Source organism: Amblyomma maculatum, unplaced genomic scaffold (genome assembly GCF_055883805.1).
Source record: "Amblyomma maculatum isolate TAMU_Amacu unplaced genomic scaffold, ASM5588380v1 scaffold_37, whole genome shotgun sequence".
Classification (NCBI taxonomy): domain Eukaryota; kingdom Metazoa; phylum Arthropoda; class Arachnida; order Ixodida; family Ixodidae; genus Amblyomma; species Amblyomma maculatum.
The window spans coordinates 731,797-750,671 of NW_028146762.1; the positions used below are offsets into that span (position 1 = coordinate 731,797).

The window sequence follows — 18,875 nt, forward strand, 5'->3', positions numbered from 1 at the left end:
GACTCTCAACTAAAATTTAATCGCAGAAAACACAATTATATGCGGTACAGAAACAATAAAACCCCAAAACCAGACCGCACGTGTTACTATGTGACGTCCAGATATGCAAGTTCGCTGTCACGCAGGAGCAGGGAAGGTTTGCTGACACACAATCTTTCTTTCTTAGCCATATTATACGCCTCGGTGATTTCCCTAGTCAACTGGCCGGGATATCACCAACTCGCCCGCTTAACTATCCTGCTTGCACTCACTCATGGTTGCCCTCATATCGACGCATTCATAACTACATTTGTGGAAGTGAATGTGAGTGCTGGTGAGAAGAAATGAGTGTGAGTGCGAATGAGTTAACGGGAGTTTGAGAGGTTGGGATTGCGAATGTGTGTGTGTGTGTGTGTGTGTGTGTGTGTGGGCTTGAGTCTAAGTCTGCCCCCCATCTGAGCACCAACGCAACAAAAGAGTTTAAATACGGCAGTGTCAGCATGCGCTGCCCCGACGCAGAAAAGATCCCCAGGGTACACAGCTTTCTCCGAATGCTTCACCTGATGCCTCCACAGACAATAGTTGCACTATTAAAGTGTGACGCGCCTTTTAAAACATTTATATTTTTTATGGCTTTCGAACAAACGTTTTTCCATCTCACTAATGCTTTCCACATATGTACACCAATTTTCAGCATTACAACTGATTACCTTTTTTTCTGCAAATTTTTCCTCTTCTACAAATTCATAAAAGCGTGTAGGCTCGACAAAATGTGTTAGAAGACAAATTTCAAATTCTTTGAAGTTGTGAACGTATGCTACGCTTTATGAAAGTATTTATTTTTACGTTGCGCAATATTTCTGGCCTCGTTTTTGGGATGTGTCCTGTGAACATCTGAAACAAAATAATTCGAAAACATTCAGAATTCACCGATCTTAGCCAAAAAAGAAAGCTTGGCAATCAATATTTTTTACCCAAAGGAGTGCAGAAAAAAGAATAGGGATATATTGAATGCTCTAAGAGTAGACAGTCCATTAGTAAAGGAAACACTCATAAACCACTGATGTAGAACAGGAATATGGTCAAAGGAAAAAATATATTTAGAAATCAGTTTCACTTTGTAAGCGAAAGGCCAGCTAGAAAGTTCTGAGAAAAATGCACTCATACTTTAGCACCAGCATAGTTCTGAGTACACCAGCGTTGTAGCCGTTTATGACCTTTGAGTGCAGCAGTGGAGAAAAACATATTGGACCTAGTGACCCCTTACCATGTATGATAAGCTTTCTTTAGAACCATGAAGTCTATTTTTGCGTAGTAATAGATTGCTAAGCTAAGACGTTCGCCCCGTGGTTTATATCGCTGATCAGGCTATCCTCTGCAGAATGGCTGCGGACACAACCTGAATCGCTGGGATGCGCGTCTTAGACGCCCTCCGCCGTAAATTCACGCGCCGTAACCCGGAGTTGGGCTTCTGGCGTTTCCAGAATATAGGCGCTTCGCTTGTCTCCCCTCCCACAATGCGGCATTCGGTGCTAATTTTTGAATCGTGTATCGTAGACAGAAGGTTTTAGTGACGCTGAGATTCGATTACAAAGCAATACACCGCGAGACGCGTAAGCATACCTGAACGGGTGCAGGAGGAGACGCCGCGGTATCGGCCTCGGCGCGAATTCCACTGCTTGGTAGAGGCGCCATAACCACCCGCATGCTGTGTATCACGAAAGTGCCTAACCACAATATCCAAGAAAATGGCTGGCCGCGGCTGGAATGACATATTAATTGAATCTGCATGCGGCCTTGATCGACGATACAATTCAAATTCGTAATGGAAGACCAACTTCAATAAAGAATGCTGCTGAGGACACTAATGTTGACTCGGACAGTCAGGTGGCAAAAACCTGGAACGTTTGCTTTTTATGTGTTTAATTTTACGCGAAGTATCTAATTGAACTGCTAGTCTTGATGATAACGAAAATGTGCTTTGACGCATACAAGCAGAAATAGAGACACCTGAGTTGAAAAAATAAAAGCTCCTGTCTTCAGACTATTGATAATGCGGTTCATAATCAATTCTTTGTTTTTTTAATACTTTCAGGTAGATTTCCCAAGTGACACTTCGGGATGGCAAACAAAACTAGTTTTACGACTGGACCGCTTGTCTTGCTAAAAAGTAAACTTTTGTGATTTCAAACGCCTTCGCCGTCCCAGGAAGTCGAATGTAATCAAACGTGTGATGGGGGAATATCCCCAAATAGTTAAATATAAAAGGAATGTTTATTGTTCAAGCATTACGAGTCATTTTGTAAATAATGAAAGAGGTCTCTGCTGCCTCTGTAAGGTGACATCTGATGTTCAGAGGTGAAGTCAATTTATTCTGAAATTAACTTCTTTTTAATACAAAAGAAGAAAACACCGGAACACCATTCACAACCAATATTTGATAACGTAAGCGATCAATATAAGGGCTATTTGCACGTCACTTCGATCACAAATAACAGGAAAGATCAAACTATCACCCTTACACATGTCCCCTTTCTCTTTTGCTATAACTATCACGCGTGTTATGCTCCTAGCATTAGGTGCAACTTTCTTAAAGATTCACATGGTTATGGGCGACGGTACAATTACTTTAAATTATCTTGTAAAGATTTAAAAAGGTTATATTGGCCATATGGCTACAGTGTTTTTCCAATCACCAGACCTTAAGCCAACAACGGAGACGTTACCAAGCCTCCAGCAGAGGTATACGTGTCTCGTGTCTCAGTAGGCTATACCGAGACCCGCAGGTGAGAAACAATGTTTGGAACGAGAACGTTCGCACAGACGGGACAAGAGAAGCGAAGATAGGAACAGGCTGCGCAGTTACAACTGAATGAAACGCGATTCCGGTAATGAACAAACAGTGTCTACGCGCAAAGCTTCCTGCTCTGTCTCTGCACTGCTACGGTCTCGTTTTCAACAGTATGTGTCTTATACTTGTGAAAGAGGTGAACATTCTTCGCAATGGATACGCTGCTCCCGTAATAAAATTTGGCACCAAAATATTTCACGGGAGTGCGATGAGCTCAAAGTTCTTAGATTGTAGCTGGAGGTGAATGCTAAACGACTTAAATACATGGTATAACGTTTTCATATTCTGTTCATATTAGAGCCGTATTTTTCCTTGGCGTTGAAAACGAGCTGTAAAATTAAAGAAACGTATTACTTATTGTCCCCGCAAGTCGAGTTTGTGACAAAAAATCAAAGACATATTCAAAGCGGGAGTCCCCTGAATATGCAACACAATCATTGCTCGCCTCTTAGCATTCTGCGTGAGTAACCACGGATTCCGGTTCAGCATAGTGAACAGCCCTAGGTCTCCCTTCCTCATTTACTTTAAAACGACATCTCTATTGTCGGCTTGCCGTGATGTAATCGTGCAAATGACAAATAACGAAAAAAATTTTGTTCCAAGATTCTTTCCCCTTTTCATTTAATATGCTTTGTCACTTGAAAGCTTTTGCAGTGTGTGTCGTTTCGCCAGCTGAGCAGACGAGACGTTCCTTGAAGTAATTTATGGACAGAAGCTGCTCTAAAAAAAATTGGTCGTGACCACGGTCGTATAATCAAAGCATTTAACTTGGTACGACTTCTTCATTTTCAGAAATCGTCAACTTGCATTATATCATTCATTTAATATCACATGATTTTTTTTGTGATAACGTGGTTTTGTTTTGTAGGCGCGCTGTCACTGACAACTAAATTTGTCTTTGAGGTTAGACTAGTATCGCCAGCTGTTGTTACTTAATCGTAATAGATCGCTGCCCATAATTAAACCAAGGGGTTTAATTGACTCGCTCGCCATATGCGTACTGCAAAGCGACGGTGCGGGCAGCACAGGGCAGATGCAATGTAGGACAAGTACACAATAGACAGGGTATGATGTTAGAAGGCAATGCCTCAACGCATGCCGAGGTTGTGGGAATAGGTGGTAATGGCACATGGTCTCAATCATTTTTTTAAGAGAGTGGCGATGGAAACAGTGACGATTAAAACTGTTTCCGGGAGAAAGGTGATATAATGTCATTTTTTTTTTGATTTTGACATTAATGTACTGCGCGTCAGTTCTTGCTTCATGTTATCAAATATGTGCTTGATGACATTGTCACCAGCAAACGTAGAAAACAGCAGAACAAACCGAGCGGGCCCTTTTACTGAATCGAAGCTCGAGAGACGAAGGCGACGCTCAGCCGCGTGCCAAGACATGGTTCGGCCACTTGGTGGCGCCAGAAGATGGACAGCGGTATGGCACTGCCCCCCTTCCAAGAGGCATCGACCCGACGCCGCAAACGTAGGGGAACGATAGATAAACAGGGCAAGTTATACGAGGGAGTCTCTGGCTCTGGTTTGGACCCTACAAACGGTTTAACGATTATAATATGGCTTCATTCTGGCGACGTGAACTATTTCACACTTCGGCTGTCGAGAGGAGCGGACAGTTCCTTGTGGTAGCACCTCGTAGTTAACAGCGCTGAGACGGCGAAGCACCTCGTAGGGCCCAAAGTAACGCCGCAGAAGCTTTTCAGAGCGCCCTCACAACCGTATTGGGCTCCATACCCAGACCTGGTTGCCGGGCGTGTAAGTCACCTCTGGGTGTTGCAGGTTGTAGCGCTGGGCGTCGTGTTCTTGCTGGTGCCGAATTTGCTGTCGGGCAAGCTGCTCGTGGCTTCTGCGTCGCGAATAAATTGGTCAGCCCCCATTACAGTGGAGAGAGCGGAATCCGGAAGAAGCATGGCATCCAGCATAGTCAAGGGTTCGCGTCCATGAACCAAATAAAATGGAGTGAAGCGTGTAGTTTCTTGGAGCGAAGTGTTGCATGCGAACGTAATGTTCGGCAGGATACGATCCCAGTTCTGATGATCGTCATCTACATACATTGAAATCATATCGGCAATTGTCTTGTTAAGCCGCTCAGTCAGTCCATTAGTTTGCGGATGGTAAGCTGTAATCTTGCGGTGGGTGGTGCCACTGAGTCGAAGGACCTCGCTCGTGAGCGCCGACTTAAACGTGGTTCCCCTGTTAGTTAAGATGACTGTTGAGGCACCATGACGAAGCAAAATGTTTTGAATGAAGAAATGGGCAACTTCTGTGGTACCACGGGGAATCGCCTTGGTCTCACAGTAGCGGCTGAGGTAGTCAGTGGCAACCGCTACATACCTGTTACCCATGGAGGACTCCGGAAATGGGCCCAGTAAGTCCATGCCAACCTGTTTGAAATGGGAATTTCGGGGGATCGATAGGCTGCAGGAGCCCAGCTGGCTTAATGGGCGGTGTCTTCCGCCGCTGGCATTCACGGCAGGTGCGGACGATGTGGTGCACAATGGCAGGTAGCCTGCCATTAGATATATTTTCTGGCCCTCCACACTGCGCGCTCCCTCCGCAGAGGGGGAGACAGCCGCCCTTCCATCTCCTCCTCGTCTTCGCCTGCCCGTTGGGTGTCAGTAACCGGCGCCCGTGACAGCGCGTCCGCAACTGCACTTCGAACTCGAAGCATTGTAGTGTCAGGGCGCACCGCGACCACTTGGCTCGCGCAGGCGTTTCAGCAATGTTAAGGCCATGTGGTCGGTCTCGACCATGAATTTTGCTCCTTCTTCGTACATTTCGAAACGTTGCAATGCGTAGATAGAGAGATCTAGAATACTGGCCCCAAGCTTTGGGGCCCCCAAGGAGCTTGAAGCGTCGACATGCGCATGCGCAGAACGTAAGGCGCACTTGGGGTCTTGGCATGGAGCAAGGAAAGAACTTAGGAGAGGCCCTGACGTCACTTTTTTGAAGCCGGCGCGGCCGCGCCGGGACCGAACGCTGCATCTCCTCCTTAACCCCTTCGTATTTTCCATCTCTGCGATGGTCACGTACCTAGGGCCTTTAGCAACGCTGTTGCAAGAGGCCCGAGTTTTCATAGGAACCGCGATGCCGTTGCTAAAGGCCCGACTTGGCTAACCCTAAATTTTGGCGTCACTTCCGCCGCACTTTCCAATGCATTGGTAATGGCAAGGTCCTCTCCTAAGTTGTTCCCTTCCTCCATGGGACTTGAGTTAGCGGTAGGGGCGGCCCCTATTTTTTGAAAATAGCGTTCGTCCCAAGCCGCCGTTGGGTCGCTTGGGTTACGGCAACATGGCGGCGTCCAGCCAAGTGATGGCCCAGGGAGGTTATATAGAACTTCTGGAGTGGCGGTCCCCCATGGACGCCAATGCGAGCGGGTGAAGACGGCCGAGCCAGCGGCGGCCATGTTGCAAGGGGCAAAAAGCGCGCGGCGTCAGCCAGCGCAAGCGCATCGCGCGCGTTTCGCGAGCACTTGCGCGCATGTGAATTTAAGAAAATCTTAATGAAATCAGGTTGGCGTCAAAATCCATTGTATAGACTGCCAATTTCTTGTTTCATACGCCTTACGTTGTGATAAGAGTGGATGTAATCGGGGCCGAGCTATCACATATAATGCTCTCCAGATTTTTTTACTGCTTCTTGGACCAAAAAACACTTGCGCTGAGGCGCACATAGCACATTCTTAAACTGAGTTTCAAAAAAAAATTAGAGCATACAGCTGACGAACACTCTTTCGGGATAAGAAGATGCCCTTAAATCTGCATTGCGGCACGTATGCTTCTTTGACGGTATAAAAATTTTCTGTCCAAATGAGCGGCATTCGTTGCCTGCTTTACCAACGCTGAATCAGCTAAGTCTATTATTTTAATGATATTAATAGCACTGGAAAACTATATTAACACGGCGACTTCTAGAACTAGTGCGACATCTTTCAAACTATTTTGTGTAGCACTGTGAGAAAAAATGACAGCCTTCTAATAAAAATGTTTCAAGCTGGAAAAGTGTTACGATGATGCTACAGAAATTATGAAGTGCAGGAAAAAAACGAGTGTCTTCTTTCAGTTGTTTCTGCAAATAGCTAACCGAGGGGATGCACGTGCCAACGCCAGATGTTGGTTTCTTTCAAACGGTCAAAAAAAAAAGAAAAATAACGGGAGCCCTTATTATTCCTTACGTGCTGTGAATCTGTAAACATTGAGAAAGTTTCGCTTCTATCACGCCCCGATCGAAAAACCCAACAGGAGTTTTTGTAGTAGCGACAAAACACAAAAGAAAGGTTTGTTGTAACAACAAACTTTTCGACCTCACAACAAACATGTCTTTCGATACTACAAAGTGTTTTGTTGTCGCAACAAACTTTTCTTTCCATACTACAAACGTTTTTGTTGTTACAACAAGTTTCTTCTTTGTCGTGACGAAAAGCGTGTCGTATGCTTTCGTTGTTGACGTATCTTGTCGTCAACGCTCTTGTAGTGGTCCAAAAGAAATTTTTCCAGCGGCAGGCGGTCTTGTCGCGACTACAAGATATCTTCGCAACGGGTACCGTTTTCGCAACAAAACGTGTGTGTTGTCGCAAGCAGATAGCCAAAACAACCCCAGCCCACCTTAGTTGCGCGAGAGCCGTCACCGTATAAGCAGTTTTCCTTGTCTCCAAAGGCGCGGCCGCATGATAAATATGTGGAGCTGTCCATGCAGCTAGTCCTACGAGCAAGAGCAGTTCATGTGCCTCGATTTGTGCGCTGGCGTTGAAGCAGCTAGCTCGCTTACGCTGGATTGTTCTCGATCGCGGAGAATTTATTTTATTTCAAGCATCAAGCATGCATGGTAGGAGAATACCTCCAGTGATTGTGAAAACTTGCTGGCTCAGATCGCACTTCCGCGCTGCCGAGGCGGCACATATATAACGCGAAAATGCCGAGCGGCGTGGCGGATGTCATTGCATGGCGTTGTGCGGTAGACGATCGGCACCTGCCCTTACTGATATGCTAGCCAAGAATGGCGTTTATTATGCAAGTGGTGTCTTCAGGCACACATCTCAAAATCTGCGCAACGTAAATTTTTGCACCAGCATATGCAGCGCTAGGCTAACGAACGCACGTGCACGTTCATCGCACGCGAGCCCGGTGCAAAAAAATCATCGCTACATCAGCAGCTGATGTGTTCTCAGCTTTCTTACAATAGCTCCATGTCTTAGTTATTCCAATATCTCTTCTGCCGTTGTGCACGCATTCATGAGAGTAAGCTGTCGAGCTAATGGTATATAAATTGCAAACTTTCTGCGCATAATATGGCTTGTTCCTAGCTGCAGTTCTGGTCACCTAGTATATATTACTGGACCACTTAAGTGGTAAATTTGGACAGTTAATATAGTACAATTCATCAAAATTGATTTTCCGTTATATTACTCTAATGGATACTAAATTGATAATTGCTTAATTTTGCGGGGTGGTACGTTATAGTGCAGGTGCAATAAAACTACCATGATTGTTTTCTGCACTCGAGTTTTAGCCATGTCGTTAGTGAAAAAGTAAGTTGATGAATTAAAAAGCTGGTCTCAGGGAATACTTTAACATTACATTTGCTTAATGGTGCTGACATATCAGGAATTTGCTTTCTTCTTTTCATGTGGTTGAGTTTTATAAACACACCGGTGATTTTAAAGGACTTATCAGTGTAGATAAATCTGCCGATCGACATTCAAGGAGAATTACCATTGTAAAATTGTTTTAGAAAGGTGGTACTCAAATAACTGAAGACGTCTTATGTGTTCTTCTTTGTCCTTGGAGTTCTTTTTTTGCGCTAAATTTTTTACTTAACTGAAGAATGAATGCCAAATGTATGTATAAGTTACATATGCAATGAATGGGAACTATGTTAGGGGATATGTGTTTTTTTTATTTAACACAGCTTGCCAAAACTTCAGTCACCGCTTTTAGTAATGCTGTATATTGCTCTTATAGTTGGGCTTCACGAGGTCAACACTCAGCCAGTAAAAGAAACTTTTCCATGGAGAAATGTTCTAGAGTTAGTGAAAATGGTATATATGGAATTGAATAATGTATAAAAAGCAATAAAACAAGGGACAAAGTGGAAAATTTTCTTATGAAAGCTCTTTATTTGCTGCCTATAGTTTCAAAGTGCAAAAACAAATGAAATGCAATCATCACAAGCCAGTGCCACTCTATATTGCATTCATATCATGAGGCAAGCAGCTATAAAAAATGGCCCATCTTCCCCCAATGCATTGCCTTTTTAAAAGGAGAAATAAACGTACACATTAGTGAAGAAAAGCAAAGCACACAATCCTTGTTACTCCAAGTTCATCAAAAAGTTGGACTATAGAGCATACCAGAATAATTCTCGATTGACAGCCCCTAGCAGAACAAACAATAAAGTTCCCAGTAGGCTTCAACCTATAGAACCAGATGTCAAGTTGTCGTAGCAGTGAGATAAGACTTTAATTGTGCAGAACCAGTTGCACATTCAATATGATTAAATGTGACTGAAGTATCACGGAGGTCTTCATTTAAATTGTCATTTTACAAAACGTTGCGGGGAAAATATTGCGAGCTAGTTGGTTCATCTCAAGGGGGAACAGCGCAAGCTACATACAGACAAAAGGGGAGGACGAGACACACACAGCGCTGTAAGACTGTACAACACAGCAAAACTTGTGATATGTAGAAGGCAAGAAAAGCCAGAGAAAGTTTAGGATGAGCAGTAAATGCAGTACAATTAGCACTTATCAGCTCTTACTCCATTGAAATCACCACTTTGCAATATAACAAAAATGGAGATCTGCTAGTCAGTGGTGCCCCTCACCCCCTGAAAACCAATGAAACTAAAAAACTGTGTGGTCAGTTTCCTCCCCCCTTTTATGCTGAAAACTGTACTCATATCAATGAAGTTCTTAAGCTTTGAAGTTGTATAGTGGGTCCCTCCCAAAATGCCAAATCAACACTGGATCTCCTGACATGTACATTGGCACTAATTGGAGTCCTTTTACATTTCTTGTGACCAAGACCCACCCTTCAAGAGAATTTGAGCAATTTGCAAGTGAACTTGGTTCCAAACACTGCCATGTGAAGCATCTGTTACCTCATACCAAAAATTAAGCAAAATACTACATTCACACCAAAACACAAGCAAACGGAACCCATCGCATCCAGGTAAAAAACGGCACCAAGCATCTACAACTGTGTAACAAGATGCAACACTTGTCTGCACGCCAGCCAAAAGTTTCTCCATATGAAGTCCTCTTTGGCAGGCAGATGCAAAATTGTTGCTGGCAGCAGTTAACATAGGCATGCGTGAGGACAGCACAGAGCACTAAGAGGCAGCTGAAAATTCTACATCCAAAGAATTTAATGAAATGTGCCATGCTTGACATAGTCTCAAGCAGCGTCAAAGGAATGGGAATATTACCTTGTGCAAATTAGGACAAATACTATACTGAGTACATAATACATAATAAACGGTTATACACAGTTAAATGAGGATACTGCTTTTGTTTTCAGTTGTAAAACACAAGTAATATTTTAAAATTGCAAGCATATCCCGAAGTAACCAGACTAGAACATCATATAGGATGAAAATACATCCCAAAACAACTCTTTGCAGTAGTGGAGAGGAATCTATGGAGCTTGAATCCACAGTTTCTCTTGCACAATGAAATATATACATTACAAACAAAATTCAATACATCGTCAGTATCTTTCATGGAAGCTACATTCTAACACCTAACACAATCAGCAACTTTCAATAATGAAAATAGAGGTATAAATGACTTTCTCTATTTCACTGCTTTAAGACACATCTAGTTACAGGAAAGTTTCATTGATGAGACCACCAATGCTGCACCAATGACAGACAACATTGAGAGAAAGGTGGTTCTGTTGTGTGGCAAAAATTGGTGGTTATCGATGCCATGGCCATCGACAGATTTTGTCCTGGGGTGTGCGAACCCATTCAATCATAGCGGGGGGGGGGGGTATATTTGAAATGAGAAAGAGGGGATGAGGGGGTGGCAAGTTCTCCTTTCACGCCCCCTTGCCGATGCCCATGATGAATGCTTTGCACCCTGTGGGCCTTCTCTTAATTGCCAAGCAAGCTTGTCACTGAATATAGTAATGGCACAATTTTCAACATGTTTACAATATTTAACATACCAAAGTAACATCATTTGAAAGTTATCTACATCAAGCCCTATTGCCTTGACAACACAGGAAAAGAACAGCCAGCATAAAATTGAGTTCTCAGAATTGCTATGAATTGTGCAACACGAAAACTGCTAACACTGACCTAGATTGGGGCTGCTATGCAATTCATTCCTGCCACCAGTTTTTTGTAAGGCCTTCATGATGACGATGAACTACAGTTAAACCCACTTATAACGATACCACTTTGAACAGTATATCAGATATCACAATGAACAATCATGGCACTATCAGCTTTACCATGTATTCTGTAGTAAAGTAAACCGTTAATAGCAATGTTCGCATGGTTGATTATCGGTTATGACCATTAAATCTGGTCACTAGGTGCAAACCCTAGCAGGAAAAAAAGGGCTCACAAATACTATTGTGACCACTTTGGCCAAACCACACCAGGAAGCACTAAGAATAATCAAATCGGTGCCGGGACTTCATTTGTGCTAGAATCTTTCACTCGGCTACTTGCAGAAATTGGATACCTAGCAGAGAGATGTCAACAAGATCACCATGAGGTAATCAAAGCTGACTTATTACTGATTTCTGCCTGGAAATAAGTGAAAAGTGTGAGCCACACTTTCAGAAGATTGTCATATCTTCTCTATATTTTTGGCTTAACCCAGTTGTAACCATTATCGGTTATAAGAGTGGTGCTTTCATGGCATTTCAGTATATTTATAAGTGAGCTTGACTGTATACGTTTTACCTCAGACGGTGCACTTCATAAATGTGCAATCCAACCAATAGATTTACAATGTGCACACCTGGAAAACTAAACTGACCTTTAACTTTTACATCATTAGTGATGTCATAATCCATGGGCTAAAGCACAAAGGTAAAAACACAAAGTAGCAATGTAGCTAGGAAATTGACAGCTTGAGAACATTGCACAAGGCTACCTAGCACATAAACTTTTGTACAGGCATTTGAATATAATTTGCAAGTAAAAATAGATTATTATGAGTTCCCAATCAGCAGAAAGTAAAAGGTCTAGGCTAACGAGAAGTATGAACTTATTTCATGACCCAACAGCAGTGAGTAATAAGCACTCGTTTGGAGCTTGTACAAGGGAGCCGACTTTAAAATTTTTCTGCTAGAGGTTTGCTCCCAATCGTATCACGTACATTAGCTGTTCAAAGGCCTGCCATGATGGATCTGTGGTTACGGTGCTTGACTGCTGAACACGAGGATCGGGTTCAACCCCACCCATGCCAGATAGCTGCTTGTCAATGGAGGCAAAAAGAAAGGTGCCCTGTGCTGTGCAATGTCAGTGCATATTAAAGAACTCCAGATGGTTGAAATTTCTTAAGCCCTCCACTATGGCATCTCTCATAGCCTGAATCGCTTTGGGAAATTGGACTCAACAAACCAAACAACTAACTTTTAAAGAATTTTTTTGCAGATCCAAACTTATCAGCTTGCTTCTCCACTATGCGCAGTGAACATAATTAGTCAATTTTATAGTTGTTGGGCACATCAGAAACATAGCTAATGCCAGCACTTTGAAGAAAAACACACTGCTCTGAAATATCATCACTTGAATACAAACACAGATTCCTTCCTGGGGGAGGGCAGTAACACTTGTGGATGTATGTTATTCCTTTGAAAGTGCTATGAGTTGTTACTAGCTCCTGGCAAACTAATACAATCTTCCTGGTATCAAGTAATATAGAGCAAATGTCATTTACTAAGCAGTAAACACAATCTTTCATTTTGACACAAGAAGAAAACGTTTTCACGGCTCGAGTATAGGAGGTAGTGGTAACTGTTATGTTATTAAACTGAAGACCAGAATAGTGCACAATGCTTGGAATAGTGCCATACTTTTGCATGAAAAGGCCTTCTACTGTGCCGCCCGCCTGCACAGACAGCAGTGGGCCCGCCTGCACAGACAGCAGTGGGGCTCCGAGGACACGGACTTTGGAGTTGACACAAGAGCGTGTGTTCATGATCTTGTTCAATTTGTTTTTCAAAAAGGTTGACAAGCTTACATACTTGCTCGCTGTCTCTAATCATGCCCTCATCACACACCATTCAGAAATCTGGAGTGGAACTCCCTGGGCTGCTTTTACGAGCTTGAGAAGCTGTCCATTGCCATTCTCAAAGGGAAATGTGGATGTTCCCCATAGTGGGCCTTGCATTTCCACACTTTTAGCAAGGTGAAGAAGTTGGCGCACATTATATGTTGCAGCAGTGGCTCCATATAATGTGTACACCCTGCTAACAAATGATGACAACATGCTGTCGGCTTCCTGCAAGTTGGCATCGGTGACAGATGTCTGCAGGAGGAGAAACACTCCCTGACACAGTGTACTAAAGTGGCTCAGATAGGTCGGTGGTAACACATCTTTCATACAAGGTACCGAATAATAAAGAAGCCAATAGAGCCACTCAGTGGCTTTCCAATGAGCCCGGTCAGAGATAGGCCGTGGGAGTCGAGAGAAGGCAACTGGGGGTTTCATTTTAGTGTTGGCACTGTACAACTCTCTGATGGAGCATCCAATGTAATATGCTTCCCCGACTGCTGAGAGCCACAGTTCGAGCAATTGTTTGGCAACGCCTTCAAGGACACAATGCATGTAGTCAGGAGGCATACACCACACAAGATTGAATCCTTCAAGCTCCATGAGTGGTGATGGCCCCTTCTCTCCATTGATTGGTTCTCTTCGTAGGTATGCTTCATGCATGTCCTCCAGCATGCCACTGTGCGTCCTTGGTGCTGGTGCATTTCTTCCTGGGATATAGCGAAGCACCCCTGTAATAAAGAAAACTAGTATTAGAGTGTTAGCCACATGGTCCGCATGTTCTCGCACTGAAACTTACATGGGCCAGGTTTTTACGGTGATACAAATTGAAAACCCAGTTAATTTCAACATTTTTCTCGGTCCCAGCGAATTAATATCTTACTGTAATTCAAGTTTGTCATGTTATTTCTGAAGTAAGTTTTGTTACTAAGCATTGATTTTGCTACACAAAACTGCGGGCATCACCAAGTAACTACATGCGAGGAAAAAATTTGGTTTTCCAATTTATTACACATTATTTACTGAATATATTATCATAAACATGCAATATACTTTGCAATAAGTGCTACACTTACCGACCTGTGCTGGAAAGCAATCGTTTCTAACGTGCAAATGCTTGGCAGCAGGCCTTTGTTAATGAAGGTACCAGGTAATGCAATGACAATAAATGTTAAGTAAGTGCTTGGGTTTGATTTCTTGCTTCTACCAGGTACTGTACTTTTAAACTCCTTCATGAATGAGGCTATGCTATAGATAACCTTGAAAAGGGGGTTTGAAGCAGTTGACACCACACCAGAATTAGTTGTGCTTTCAGCTGTATCAACAAAATAGCTTGAAGGTGGCATAAGAACTGTGAACATACTGAGCATATGGATTACAAAATTAACAATTAAGAGGCCCTTTTAAGCGCTGCCCCTGTTCCAGACTCAATGTTTCATTACATCGTCTCTGCTGAAACCATCCAATTGAAATAATTACTTGGCCACACAATAAAAAAACAGCCACAAGAGGTCGATCAGGTGAGTGTGAAAAATCTCAGCACAGTTAACTTCAACACTGGAAACATTATACAGGTGGCACACAGTGAAGCTGTAATCTTTCCCGTGGCATATGTCACAATAATATTTTAATATAAAGTAAAATGTTGTTATCGTTGCACAAAGAATTGATGCCTTGCAGCTCTCCCCTTCTCAGATCCGATATGGTAGATCCTTGCCACATTTTTGCATGTAAAACATTTTGTCTGAAGCACTACCTATGTTCTTATTACTACAATTTGTTGGTATTCATCATCACACCTTCCACAGGTCTGGCTATCTGTTAGCAATATTTCAGCAATATACAGATGTGACAGTACCTAGAAACATACCACCATTTTACAGCTTTATTCACTGCACATATTTGACATGTCAAATTATTATATACATATGTATGATTACTTAACTTCGTCTCATGATAGTTTTTCCACCAGCCTTACCTATGTCTATAACCAACGGCAGATATAAGTACACACAGCCCAGCTTTTCTGTTTCTCTTATGCTAAAACAAATCACTATATCTTTCAACAAACATTTTTGTTCAATTCAGGTTTAGTTAAAGACAGAAAGGTCGGTGCGTAATGTAATTAGAAAGGCACCATGACAGTGAAAAGTTGTGCACCATCTACGTACTTACCATCTACAATGGTTCCTTCTTCAAGACACCAGGTGCATCCAAAATATCCATTAAACTGTTTGATGTTCAGTAATGCAGCCCTTGCAGGCGGGTCAACACAACAGCAAGTCGCATACACCTTTGATGTCATAGTCTGTCCAGCATAGTGCCAAGTAATGCCCCCAAGCTTGTTGAAGGCCTCAACAAAAGCTTTCATGAACAGCAAGGCTGGTGGATGGAATTTGGCAAACCACAAGGCCGCAATGACCACATTTTGGAATCGAACATTAAATGGAAGCTCATTGATAAGCAGTTGCACAGGCCACACGCTGGACTTGTTCGACTTGAACACTGGTGATCCATCAGTATTCAAAGTCACAGTCAAGTCGCACCACTTCATCTTCAACTGCGACCTAATGCATGTATAAAGGCGGCCATTTGTGATGTCGCTGTAAACCCCATAAGACGGTGATGACAGTTTTTGCAGGTTGCTGTACAACTGTTCTACATGTTGCATAATTTTATCATGAAGTTGGCGCCTGATGTCAAAGATAAGGAAGAAGCTGCCTTTTCTAGTGAGCTGTTGATGGCTATATTAACTATGGCATGAAGTACACCTAGAAACCTGTTGGTCATCATTGCCATTCCTTATGCCAAGGTGTACTCGACAGGTGGCACAAAAAAGTGCATATCCAGCGACTTCAGCTTGTTGTGCCACAGTTTTCTAAACATATATTTGCTCTGTGGTAACACATCAGTGCCACAGAGTGTGTTCAATAGGACCAGCAGCCCCTCCACTTGCGACCAGGACAGGCCCGCATGTACTACATAGGCCAGAATCAGCAGCAATGCTTGGGCCTTGGTTAAATCCTGATTTGGTAAAGTTCCTTCTGAGCACTTATCCATATAATCTTTGTGCTCAGAGTTTTCCAGGTCTTCACTGTTGGTTCTTTCATCGCGATGTTGCGAACTGCCGCTGTCATCCGTGTCATCATCGCAGTCCACGTAGTAGTCATCATTAGATAGTTTTAGTTGACCGTTTTCAAGTTCCGCTCCGCTCACGATAGCAGGCTAAGCGCGAGCGGAGCGCTCACGCCGACATCGCTTTTAGTTGCGCGCTAAACACACTTCCCTCAGCGGAAGACTACCGTAGTGCCCTCTGTGCAACAAGGTTGGAATCACAAGATCTGTTAAACTACTGAGTTTCATTACTTTTATTTGTAGTGTAAGATATACCCATTACTGTACTATTTTCTATACAGGTGAAAAGTATTTCGGCGGCAAAAATTGTAACAAATATTGGTATGCTTCGATACTTTGACTCGTCTTTTCAACATACAAAACAAGCCGACCGCAGCACTAGCCGAGGTCGCACTTTATTTTTTTTTTTCACGACGTTGTGGCAGAGTTCACAGTGGGCCTTCTACATTGCCAAGACGATGCCTAGGCAACGAAGCATCCTTGAAGATCCATTTCTACTGTCCGCTCTGAACTGGACTGAAATTGAAGATCTTCTGTGCCTAGAAGTGTTCGCCGCGGAACGAAGGCGCCCGCGCTTTCTTCTCATGGTTTGTTTAGCATGAAAGAAACGGACGATGGCGTTTTTCGCACGCTGTTTCGCTTTGAAAAGGACCATGTGCGGAGGCTTCGAAATGTCCTGCTGCTGCCAGACACTTTATATTCGGCACAGGCGGTTCCGGTGCCCGGCGACGAGGCCCTCTGCATGACTTGCGCAGACTCGCCTACCCGAACAGGCTGTGTGATTTGGAGCGCACGTTCGGGAGGCACTATTCCGTCCTCTCCAGCATTTCGAATAAAGCCCTCGTGCACATAGAGGACAACTTCAGGCATTTGCTGGACGACATGAATAACCATTCGTGGCTTGACCTTGCGGCTCTAGAAACGTTCTCTCAGGTAACACTTGTACGCTAGTTTCGTTTCTTGAGAATGTTCATGACAGGTCCTTTGCTTTTCAGGCGATCCATTCTAAAGGGGCGCCTTTGCAAAACTGCTGGGCTTTTATTGATGGCACGGCAAGGGCGATCTGCCGTCCATCGCGAGACCAGAAGCTTTTTTTTCTGGTCATAAGCGTACACACGCTTTAAAGTATCAAGCCATCATGTGTCCTAATGGCATAATTTGCCAGCTTGACGGCTCCTATCCTGGTAGCAAGCATGACGCTGGTAAGTTGAAGGCAATGCATTAAATATCACTGCAGTCCGGTCAAAGTTGTCTCAGCATTAGTTGTTTAAGTTAACTGTTGAAAGTGTTCAGATATTTAGAGGTGCTTTAGGTTATATGTAACCAAGGTGCTCCCGGTTACTACTTACCACTCTTGCTAAACAAACATCTTCATTTATTTTTTTTTATTCCACAAGTTTGCCATAAGGCTTAAATTCAGGAAGTTCTTCGTTTATTAAGAATATGAGACAGAATATGCACATTTCTAAATCAATGCCTTGCTTACTACCTCATTTTGCTGAATATTTTTGGGATATTGTAAAACTATGATAAAATATGAAAACTTTGAACTATCTTGTTTACTTCTTCCACATTATTATTTTCGTTTACAGGGATCCTGAGGGTCAGCCGTACCTACGAAAAGCTGGAAAAGTTGGTCCAAGTTAATCCCTACTGTATATACGGGGATCCAGCATACCCCTTGAGGCCGCTTTTAATGAAGCCTTATGGAACAACCCATGTGACACCTCAACAGTTGGCTTTTAATAAGGCCATGAGTTCTGTGAGGCATTCAGTTGAGTGGGGGTTCGGAAAGATTGCCAGCAATTTTGCCTTCCTTGATTTTCGGAAAAATCAAAAACTTTTCAAGCAGAGACTAGAGTTCATGTATAGAGTCAGCACACTATTTGCCAATTGTCACACTTGCTTGTATGGCTCCCAAGTTTCGAGTTACTTTGGACTAGAACCTCCAGTTCTGGAGCATTACCTCACTGTCCGTGGCTAAAATAGTCAAGTGGAAGTGCTTTTCGAAAGCAGCAGAGGTTATAAATCTTAGATTTGTGAAACCAGCTTTTTTACTTTTACATTTATGGTGCAATGGGCACTTTTTCATATGCAGGAGTGCAGATCCATGCCTTCTTAATTGTATAAGCACACTTTGTCACTTTCAACATTTCATCCCTTTTCAGTGCTTTCAGTTTTGCAGAGCTTTTCATTGCTAAATATATATATGTGTGTGTTTTTTAAGAATGAAGGAGTGCTTAGAAACAGAGAAGGCAAGAAACACATGCACTGTTTTCCAAGTTGGAAGTGCGCATGATAAAGTCTTTTCCTATCACTGTTGCACTAGACACTACCATAACGTCTAGCAAACATCCATGCAAATTTATTGCATAATATTACATAATCGAGTTGTTTTCGATTGCAGCCATTAATCTTTTTTCTTGCTCATCAAGCATCTTCTGCACCTGCTGCAGAAGACGCTCTCTCTCTCTTTCCCTACAGGCAACCTCTTCTGCATGCCTTGCCTCTTGAAGGCTTATTTTTCTTTCCTCAATGGCAAGACGCTCTTTCTCCAGTGCAAGACGCACGTCTTCTTGCTCAAGCTTTTTTTTTTTCATTTTCAATTTGTCCGAGCTTGATATCGTACTCTTTTTCTTCGCGCCTTGTCAGAAGCTCCATTCCA

The 18,875-nt window shown here is 43.1% G+C and overlaps 1 protein-coding gene across 1 annotated transcript; it reads left to right on the forward strand.

Moving 5' to 3' along the window:
* Window positions 1-17,287: 17,287 nt before the first annotated feature.
* Window positions 17,288-18,254, forward strand: LOC146170837 (uncharacterized). Its single transcript, XM_084586745.1, has 2 exons — window positions 17,288-17,412; window positions 17,803-18,254. Exons 1-2 carry the CDS (start codon window positions 17,349-17,351, stop codon window positions 18,192-18,194), a joined length of 456 nt encoding a protein of 151 aa, XP_084442871.1. The 5' UTR covers window positions 17,288-17,348; the 3' UTR covers window positions 18,195-18,254.
* Window positions 18,255-18,875: the final 621 nt, after the last annotated feature.